General features: G+C 37.4%; 1 protein-coding gene across 1 annotated transcript; it reads left to right on the plus strand.

Moving 5' to 3' along the window:
* The first annotated feature begins 7,360 nt into the window (after positions 1-7,360).
* LOC133522359 (uncharacterized) lies at positions 7,361-9,508 on the plus strand. Its single transcript, XM_061857676.1, has 2 exons — positions 7,361-7,814; positions 8,307-9,508. The coding sequence occupies exons 1-2, from the start codon at positions 7,601-7,603 to the stop codon at positions 9,149-9,151; spliced, it is 1,059 nt and encodes a 352-aa protein (XP_061713660.1). The 5' UTR covers positions 7,361-7,600; the 3' UTR covers positions 9,152-9,508.
* The last annotated feature ends 1,807 nt before the right edge of the window (positions 9,509-11,315 follow it).

Consider the following 11,315-nt stretch of genomic DNA (forward strand, 5'->3'; position numbering starts at 1 on the left):
GCAAATTTTGTCATTAGCAAAAGGCGCCAAACTTGAAAAATCGCGGGCTAGTAACACTCACTGTTTTCGAATAATTCCAAAATCGCGTGTCATCTGCGATTCATCTATGAAATGTGGAAAGTCAAATTAGTGAATGATAGCCATCATGTTTGTTTACATTCTGAATCGTTGCTATTTCAAGAGAATTTTCTGCTGTCACCAATACAATACAATACAAAACAAATACACTTTATTGCACACCTCAATACAGAAACAGTACAAATAATACAACACATAAAGAAGAGGTAAACAACAGGCGGTCTTATCGCTCAAAAGCGATCTCTTCCAGACAACCTTTAGGTAGCGGAATTTAAAAAAATATATATACATATATATGTTATGTCAATGTATATGTGTGTGTATGTGTATGTGTATGTGTATGTGTATGTGTATGTATGTGTGTATATGTTAATGTATATATATTAAAATATAAACTGGTGCATGAACTTAAGCAAAGTCAAGGGGCTACACCTGCTGACGGTCCTACTCGCAGTTTTAAAAATTTACAGCTATCTGACAGAGTCAGATGGTATTACTATTGGGACATAAGTACGAGTAAGATTATCATACGCATTCCGTACAGTCGCCATCAGATATATCGGAGCGGCCAAGGTGCTCACAAATATCTGAACACGCCTCTATTGTCAAGGCGCTAGAGTGCGTGTTCAGATATTTTGAGTACCTCGGCCGCTCCGGTCCGGTATATCTGATGGCGACTATGCACAGAAAAAAAAAACTCTAAGTACTCATATGATAAGTTTTAAGCGAGCTTTGCGAAAACTCATCTGGGATTTAAGCGAATTTTAAACTTATTAATACCACGTTTTACCATACAAGTAGAATTAAAACTTATTATTTATAATGTAAGGAAAGTGATGTATGGAGTAAGCATTCTAAGCTTTCTTATTTTTCCATGGTATTATATATATAAGCGCTGGTGGCTCAGCGGTAAGAGCGTACGACTTGCAATCCGGAGGTCGCGAGTTCAAACCCCGGCTTACCAATGAGTATTTCGGAACTTATATACGAAATATCATTTGATATTTACCAGTCGCTTTTCGGTGAAGGAAAACATCGTGAGGAAACCGGACTAATCCCAACAAGGCCTAGTTTACCCTCTGGGTTGGAAGGGCAGATGGCAGTCGCTTTCGTAAAAATTTGTGCCTACGCCAAATCTTGGGATTAGTTGTCAAGCGGACCCCAGGCTCCCATGAGCGGTGGCAAAATGCCGGGACAACGCGAGGAAGAAGAAGAAGAGAGGTATTATATATATAATCATTCTCTAAACTTTCTCACTTTTAGCCTTGCTCGCGGAACTGCAAGTGAGTACAACGGACGTTCTAACACATTCAGTGCCATTACTGCCAATAACACTTATGTGTGTTCAATTTGTACTGGAAACAGGGCACCCGTCACCAAAAGTGTTAAGCTTATATTTATCATCATCATATCAACCAAAAATCACTGCTAGATAAAAACCTTCCACAAGGATCTCCATGTTATTTGGCGCAAACTATCATATTTTAGATCACAAAGTAGCACGACCCTCCAACAGATACAGCCTCCATATGCCCTATTGTTCAATGCCACATAAGTTTAGCAACGCTCAAAGTTTGCTTGATATATATGTAAATACATGAAATCATCTTCAAACAAACAGTACCCTTTCTTATAAAGTTTAGTCAAAATGACAGGATGCTCAATGAATTCGCAATTTAAACGATGATACTAAAGTTACAAAGGTCGTTAAACAAGTGTCAGCTTCGCCCAAAGAACTTTTGATCGAACTTCACTTAAGTCGGGACAACCATAAATTATGTTCTCTTCGATGAACCCCTGAGATTTTAAGGACGCCATCCATCTTGTATTTACGACCTTCATTCCTTTAAGGTTTGTCGTAGTATCTGCCTATAATAATTTCTTGTTACACTTTAGAATAATACTTTAATAAGCCCTTCCGTTAACCAGAAATTTATTAAAACATTATAAATGTTTACTTTGCAAATGCAAAATTAAAGTCGTTCTTAAGTTCCCGGCAAGCTCGGCAGAATTGCACCTTCCCATACAAGCGGAGTTTCGATCTAATTTTAAAACTACGCGTTGGGTTGTAATGAAACTTTGCACATACAATGACACGAGATGACAGATGACATTAGAGCAAGAATGAGAGCGTAACTACGTTTGTATAGAGAACCGAGCTTGCTGGGGACTAGAGATGAAAATGGCGAAATATTAATGTTGTTTCTTTCGAAACTTTGTATCTTTCCTATAAAATACTTGTAACTTTCGAAAAAAAACAAAACTGACGTTTGTCTGACAAATACAATCATACACGTACAATACCTGTTTTATACTGTGTATTTTACATATTTATTTAATAACCCCATGGTCCCGTGATAAGGCAAGACACAAATAATAATAATATTTTTGTATTTTGCTTTTATAAACATATTGTAAAAAGCCTAGCCTAAGTAAAAAATAAAATAAAATAATAATAATATTAATATTAGGAGACTCCGCTCTCGTGGTTTCATCACCGTTGCCGGCGGTACTCTAGGTTAGCTTTTTTATAATATGATTATATCATTACATGTATTTCGTATTTTTTTTTGTATCGGCTTTTGTTTTTAAATTTTATAACCATACTATGTTTATATTCATAATATAATATAATAATGCGAAAAATACAATGTATTTTACACGTAAAAAACTTAAAGTTGCGAAAGATTCTATCGAAGATCCGCAAGGAAAGATACTGTATTTTATTAAAAAATACAGGGTCCTTTGAAAGATACATGTATCTTTCATTTCATGTAATTTTAATCGCTACTGGGGACCCTTAAGAACATAACCACTTGTTATGACCACTGTAGCTTATTACGCCAATGCTACGCGGGTATTGTAGTATCGAGTAGAATTTATCAGTCACTACACATTGGATATTGTAGTATCAGACAATATATCTTTATAAGATAAGGTGGCGTAAGAGAAACATGGTTTATTTTGCTCGGAGCAAGAAAGACAGGTATACCCTGCCCACGCTAACGATTCCCTACAAGTTCTTCTATTGCCCTGGTGTTTACTTTACCCTATCTGACCTTACAAGGTATAGTTTTACAGCAGAATGGGTTAAATTTCTAATATGTAGCTAATTAGTAACTTAAGTAAAATACTTTCACTTTTAAAAGTATCATGTCGTATAGGTATTATCTGAAAATGTTTGATTTTGGGGTATATAGTATTTTCATTCAAGGACTATTTCTCAAATCCACAAGCTTTTAAGACGTCATAAGCTACCAGAAACGAACGAAATCCTACCGCTCTTTCTGCATTTCGCGAAATCCCGAAATGCGAAAACGAAATACGTTTACGGGACATTAAACGCGTTAATTTTTATACGTTCGCGTGCCTGAACATTTCCAACTCACGCCTCGCTGTCGCAGAGCATTCAAAGAACTCGTAGCGATGTAATAACTATTTGGAGCTAGCATTGCCAAAATGGGATTTCAGACGGCTTTCTGCCGTGTGAGTTTTTACTTCCCTTGTACTGAACACTCGACGGTCATAACTAAGCGGCACCCAGTCTGATAACTTCCTCCTATAAATTTAAACCAACTTTGAACTCAACAGCTCGAAATGCCAGCATACCTATTGTGAGAACGGGTAACTTCTATTGAAATAAGGAACTCGAATGTTTTTTTAAGCTAAAATTATGAGCGGCTTCAGTGGAAAATATTCGTATAACAATGCGATTTTGCTCACTGTTTTTAAGCAGCAAAGCGCCCTTGTTCGAGCTGCTGAGGTGAAAATAGTTATTTGTTTTATAAGGGGGCAAAGTTGTTGTTTAACCGCTCGTGCTAATATAGATACCCGAGTAAGCGAAAGATTCCAAAATTGAACCACGAGCGTAGCGAGTGGTTCGAGAAGGGTTTCAAGGCACGAGGGTTAAACAAACTTTATATCCGAGTGAAACACACATTTTTCACCACACCAACGCGAGGAAAATACTATCTGTGAAATACCAAAAAAATCAAACCAAGTCAGATCCAAATGAACGTTATAAAAATATATCGTTCAAACTCATCATTTAAAAGTCAATTCTACCAGCTAACATAAGAAAACAACTCAAAATTTGCATCTGATTACTTTGCCTCACATGTGGATAAAATGAAACTTTCTCATTAGTTTTTGAACAATCAAGAGTGTCTATTACCAGTTGGTGTGGTGAAAATAAATGAATGCAACTGAAAACCCGCAATATGGCGAATACTATATAAAATCTTGTCAGGGTATACGCAATAAAGCTTTGATAGTGACATAAATGAAAACATGTCAGCCCACAAACATATGTTTTGCATTTGTATATTTACACGCCGCGCTCTAATAATGCTGGAGCACTCCATTTATCATTGGAGCCATATATCACAAGTTTGCGGTTGTTTGTCTTCTCATATAACCCCCCAGTTTTGCGTACAATAATTGTTTGTACACATTACACAAGCTCGTTTTTGGTATTGTAATATCTGGACCGATTTACTGTGTCAATACTTATGAATTTAGAGCATAAAATATTATATTATTTTCATTTCTTATGCTCTGAAAGAGTGTCATTGTTGCTCTATGGAGTGTGCAAAAAGTGATACGTTTCGGCACTAGAGAATTTTACTTTCCAAGTACCATATTTTTTTTTCATTTTTATACTATGAGGAATTGATATTTGGTTTTTAACTCCCCGTGCCATAAAGAACAATACATTACCCTAAATTATTAATTTAAAGTACTTTCAAGAAACACTGTGACATTTTATACTGAGTCATGTTTTTTTTTTACTAATTTATTTTACTTTCCTCGTATCAAAATTAAAAGTAAAGTATTTAACTCGGATGAAAGGCATCATTTCATCCTTTGGTTAACGATTTACTATTAAATCTAATTTTTCTGGTTGCCTCCGTGGAAAACACGTTTTCTCTTTTTTAAACGTCTTCTAAACCTCTTGGCACAAAACTAGTTTTAATTGGGATTTTTCAGTCAAACCTAGTTTTCTTAAAGTTTCTTGGTGAAACTTAGTTTTGACTAATTGTTAAAAAATATATTTTAGTGAACTTATTATTGGACCGAATCCAACCTGCAAGCCCCTTCTTTTGACCCTCGAAAAGAAATCTATACCCACACAAATTAATACAAAAATAGAGCATACACTTTATAATGACCAGTTACGAGTAGCTAGTCACATTCTGTCTTAAAAAACGAAATTACCAGTTTAACTCTTTACTGAGCTTTTACCCTATTTCCAAATGGAAGAGCGGTGTCTCCCGACACAAGTATTGTTATACTTAATGGGAGATTCTATCCGTTTTATGTTTCGTGTATTATAAGTTAAAATTAACTAATTTGTATTTGTACTTTGTATTTGTAACTCTTTGAATCACGATCACGAGATGTTTCTCATGAAAGCATTTCAGGTTGTTATATCTGCAAATTGCATTTGTAAAAAAAAACCTAAGCCAATCCACCAATCGAACCTGCCAATTTCCATTCGATTTTAATGGACAATCCGCTCGTAAAGATGTGTTCTCGCTTTTTCACTGCAATTCGATGTTGTTTTATTTTGCGAGAATGGATGGGATGCGAGAAATGGAGATAACTCTTTTTCTCCAATATGCTTGGATATGTTCACCTTATTGTATGCAAAAATTACTAGTACGAGAAGTTCTTCTTTACCATCTATCGAGCAAATTTGGTACTACTTAGTAAAGTTACCAGTGAGGATATATTAGCTGAGCCCCTTTCAGTCAGATTTGAGACTTTTAGGTAAATATCTCCGTCGCGCTGACGGGAACGGTTCCTAAAATTTGTGCGATAAGGACAACTGCAAAACCCAGAAATCGAGGTTTCGTTCTTGACATTTTCCTCCTTCAAAACTTAATTAATCGTAACGAAATTTTGGGAACAGAATGAGAAAGCAATAATCTGTGTGTGACCGTTTTAATTTTTGCCGATTTTATATGCTAGTCGCCTGTTTACGTGTCATTTATTTAGCGTTCTTTGAAGTAACATAGTTCTTATAAAAACTAGAATATCAAAAAAGCAAAACGTACAGTACTGGTAATATTGAAGTCATATAAAAATCATTCATCTAGGGCCATAATCTATAGAGTAAAACGTCGAGAAAGTTTGTATGGAGAAATGACCACTAATGTATCCTCTTAAAGTTCTTTGGCTATGATTAAATTTAATCTCGCCATCTTGTTTTACGTGGATAGTGTAAAGATCACTCACACAGGCAAACTTGAACCACAATCTTTACCAATTAACAAATGGATTTTTCAATAATATTCTGTAATAACTGGTAATTTTTTTTATTATAATTTGTCTTATTTGTTTTCGATATATCTTGGCAACAATTATATGGCAAAATATTTTGGTTCAAATGTAATAAAAAACGTTGCCCAATTTATGCAAAAATACACTGACTGAATACTCTTAAGAACCTCGGGAGAAATTAACCTTTATCACCACAATTCATTCCATTATCCTAAATCGGACCAACTTGGATATAAGTTTGAACACAAATAATTTTCCAAATAGGTTCACTTATATCGGAATTCTGAGGTTACAAACATACAATATATATATACAAAAAACCTTCTCCTTTTTTTGAAGACAGACTTATCACACAGACCAAATACTCCAAATAACTTATTTAAGAAGGTTTAGTCAAAGTAAAAGTGCGTTTTTTGTAATGTTTAAAGTCATTCCCAAACCCGTTTTACATCTAGCCGAATGTCTCCATTAATACTTTGGTCCAATATTAAATTACAGCAAAAACCTGGCTCCTTGATCCCCTTTGACAACTCCTTACCCAATCAGAAAACAATTTCCTCCCGTTCCAGCGGGAAAAGTATAAAAACGACAATATTTTAAGGATGAACTCGGGCGTACGAATGAGTTTGCACATCGCTTGAGTTCCGGTAAGCTCCACCAGATGCTAGTAAATATAGAAGACTTGCAATCGTCATTCAATGTCATAAGGTATTAAATAAAAGTAGTAAGGTCATTACGGATAAGTGTCGTTGTCCTTGGCATTGGAGCTTTTCTACACGTTGAAAAAACCCGGAAAAATATGGGAAATATTCCAAACGGCTCGCTTTTTTCAAGTTTCTTTCGAAAGAAACAATGCAAAAATTCATTTACAACACTCCCTAAAAAAATGAATAAAGCAGAAAAAGGGTTTTTTTTTAATTATGTATTTTTCAATATGGACTTACTTAGGAATTAAAACAGGTAGGTTAAGGTTGCACGTCTAATGTGTTAGTATCTGGCATTAAACTCAGTAATTCGCCTTTCGAGATTACACAAAGTTTACATGTAGTAGCACGAAGATAGTGCTGCCATCGTACACCATTTTAGAGCAACTATAAAAAAAATAACAAATTTTATTTATACCCTGTGGTGGGTACTTCATAATCCCATACACGTTTTGTGTCGCCGCCATCGTATACGCTATTCCCGTGCTAAGTGTTTTAATTCGAATATTTGGCAGTAATTCGCGTGTGTTATCATGGGAAAACGTAAGTTTAGTGATGATGAAGAATACTATGCACGGAAAATAAAGAAGTTGGAGCAGAAAATGAAAAAAGTTCGACGGGATCGCCGAGGGGAGTCGTCGGATTCAGAGTCGTGGAGTTCGGTGTCGTCTGACCAGTACGAGGAGGAAGTGGTAAACGAGCTTGGTGTCGATCATGCTTCCGAGCTGGAGGTTCCGCAAACCGAAGGTACTAATTTTTCCTTTATATTCCGCGTGGTTTTGTAGGTACGTGGGTAACGCAGGCGCGCTTGACCTTGGGCCCGCGCGCGCTCGCACCCCCTATCGGCTGGGAACCTATGCGATCTTGGCGTAGGTACCTACTTATTGTTCACAACGAAAGTAGCTACTTTTTTGTGCAATGCTTGTTCATGCGACGTATTTTCATTTTACTGGTAAACATTCGTGGCTAAAGTTGTGCCTGTAAGGCTACATACTAACCTAAAATATACTTCAGATCGATCTGTAAGGTTGTTTCGTTGTATATAGGTTTGCCACCTCGATACGCAGTCGCTAGAGTCCGTGAGACAGCTACTGATGATATTAAAAGTTTACTCCAGTGTATCCAGAATACAATCGACTTACCTTTTACCAAGTCAGGCACGAAAACAGTTTGAAAGACTGTTTCTAGACTTGCTCATGTGAATTATTTTTACTTAGTCATTATGTGTCGAATTTTCAGGACCCCAAGAGGAAAATCAACCATCTCCATTCCTTGATTCTCAACTGGAAACAACGCCGGAGTTAGATCCGAGTATTTTGAATATTCTAGGTGACGAACCTGCTAAAGAGGAAATATTTAGCAAGGCTGTTCACAAGGATATTGCTAGCCGATGGTCCGATATACTAATCAATGGGTTAAAGGAGGATGTGAAAAAGGGAATTATAACATGTCACGATATCCCTGAGAATCTTACGTTACTGCAGAGTCCTATACTAAACCCTGAAATCAAAGCAGCAGTCAACGAAAACGCGCTCAAGAGAGATGTTATCTTATCCGATAAACAGAGAAGTATGGCTTGCGTTATAACATGCATAGCCGACTTAATGTCGTCGAATTTGGAATCTGATGCCGCAGATAATAAAGAAAGTTTGAAGTTACTCAGCGATGCAGGCCGCTTGTTATGCCATGTACATTACGAAGAGACATCAGCTAGAAGGAACTTCTTACAAGCTTGTCTTAGCAAAGACGTCAAAGAAAATATAAAAGACCTGAAACGCGATAGATTTCTTTTTGGTACTGATCTTTCAGAGAAACTGAAATCTATGAAGGCGATAACGAAGACGGGCGCGGAGATGAGACCTGCCTCAACGAAACCGAAGCCTCCACCCAAGAGCAGACAGGCTGAAGCGGGACCTTCGAGGGCTTTAAACTGGCGGGGCCCGCCACCGCCGGCGCCTCGACGCGCGTACGCGAGGACGAGCTCGACGGCTGGTGGGCGCAGGCAGCCGGCAGCGACGCCGCGCAGCAGCGCGCGCCGCGACCCGCGGCCGCGGACCAGCAGGCTGGCCGCCAATCGGCGCTAAGCAGCGAGTCGCAGGCAGGTACATTACAGTTTTACTACCATAATTGGCAACGCATAACTAATGACCCGGTGGTTTTGTCTTGGGTCAGAGGCCTACGCTTGCCGGTCGACGTTGATATCGTCCAGTCAAAGATACCTGCAAATAAACCACAGTCTGCTCAGCATAAGTTAGAAATGAATAATGAAATTACTAAACTCATAAATATAGGCGCTATTCGCCAGTGCGAGCCATGCGAGGGCCAATTCTTATCAAGCATTTTTCTGATTAAGAAAAGTAATGGCCACAATAGATTTATTCTTAATTTAAAGCAATTAAACAAGTTTATTCCTACGCCCCACTTCAAAATTGAGGATTACAGGACTTTGATGCGTCTTTTAGCTAAATATACTTATATGTGTACATTAGACCTTCAGAATGCTTATTTTTCAGTAAGTATTTATGAAGACCATAAAAAATACTTACGATTCCAATGGTTAGGGCGTTTATATGAATTTCAAGTACTCTGCTTTGGCTTGAATTTAGCGCCATACGTATTCACAAAACTTATGCGTCCTGTCGTGGAGTATTTACGAAAACAAGGGTTATTTTCTGTAATTTATTTAGACGATATATGTCTACTCGGTTCCAGCCCTTACGAATGCAAACAAAATTTCAAACAAACCAAAGACTTATTGGAATCGCTTGGCTTTGTAATAAACTTAGAAAAAAGTAACGGTACGCCTAGTCGAACCATTAGTTTTCTAGGTTTCGTTTTTGACTCCAGTGCATTAACAATTAGCATTCCGAAAGATAAAAAATTAAAAATAAAGCGTGAGATAATACGTTTTTCGAACATGAAAAGGTGCAAAGTTCGAGATTTTGCACATTTAGTTGGTTTGCTAGTTTCCGTATGCCCAGCCGTTCAGTACGAGTGGGTTTATACAAAAATGTTCGAACGACAGAAATACCTTTGTTTAAAAGATAATGATGATTATAATCAATTCATGTCAATACCAAATCATCTTAGTAGCGATTTTAATTGGTGGTTACGTAATATTGATAAATGTAACAACCCGATACGGTCAGGCGATTACCGGCTAGAAATTTTTTCAGACGCATCTCGTACGGGCTGGGGTATTAGTTGCTCGGATCAAACAGCGAGTGGTCAGTGGTCGACAGAAGAGTTAAATGAGCATATCAACTTTTTGGAACTGACAGCTGCATTTTTTGGTTTAAAAATATTTGCCAGTAAATTCACGGATTGCGAGATCCTTTTGCGTATTGATAATACTACGGCAATTGCATACATAAACCGGTTTGGAGGCATTAAGTTTCCACATCTCAATGCATTAAGCCGAACGATTTGGCAGTGGTGCGAAGAAAGACGAATATGTATATATGCGTCTTACATAAGTTCCACTGAGAATTTGATTGCCGATGTCGAATCTCGCCGAGTTCATGCAGATGTTGAGTGGGAGCTCGCTGATGAGGCCTATAATCTGATCTGTGAGACATTTAGACGACCAGAAATTGACTTGTTTGCAAGTCGTCTAAATAAAAAATGTATGAAATTTGTATCATGGCATAAGGACCCAGAGGCATTCAAAGTTGATGCTTTTACATTGTCTTGGAATAACTTCTTCTTCTATGCTTTTCCTCCATTTTCTATGATACTTAAAGTACTCCAGAAAATAGTAAATAATAAAGCGGAGGGTATTGTGGTTGTACCTTTATGGCACACACAACCGTGGTTTCCACTTTTTAAGAAACTACAAATTTCAAATATCTTGGTATTTCCTCCAGAGGCTAATTTATTACATTCGCCTTACAGGGCCGAACACAAGCTTCAGCGGAGCCTTACCCTGGTGGCCGCTGTCTTATCCGGACGGCGTTCCTGAGGCAGGGTGCTCCTCGCGAAGCCGCGGACGTGATGCTAGCCTCGCTGACGGACAGTACAATTAGTCAGTATGAACCATGTATTAAAAAATGGTTTTGTTATTGCCAAGAAATGAACGTCAATCTTTATGAGGCATCCGTTACGGATTTATTGAAATTTTTAGTAAGTCTTTATAATCAAGATAATAAATACGGTTCAATTAACTCAGCGAAATCAGCTATAAGTCTTATAGTAGGTTCTGAACTCATGAACGATTTAAAGATAAAACGATTCATGAAGGGAGTGTAT

Source organism: Cydia pomonella, chromosome 10 (assembly GCF_033807575.1).
Source record: "Cydia pomonella isolate Wapato2018A chromosome 10, ilCydPomo1, whole genome shotgun sequence".
NCBI lineage: Eukaryota > Metazoa > Arthropoda > Insecta > Lepidoptera > Tortricidae > Cydia > Cydia pomonella.

What these genes read in the sequence shown, in the direction of transcription:
- LOC133522359 (XM_061857676.1), top strand. Translation starts at nt 7,601, where the DNA reads ATGGGAAAACGTAAGTTTAGTGATGATGAAGAATACTATGCACGGAAA. An exon ending in GGAGGTTCCGCAAACCGAAG is followed by an intron (nt 7,815 to 8,306) that starts GTACTAATTTTT and finishes TCGAATTTTCAG; the next exon opens with GACCCCAAGAGGAAAATCAA.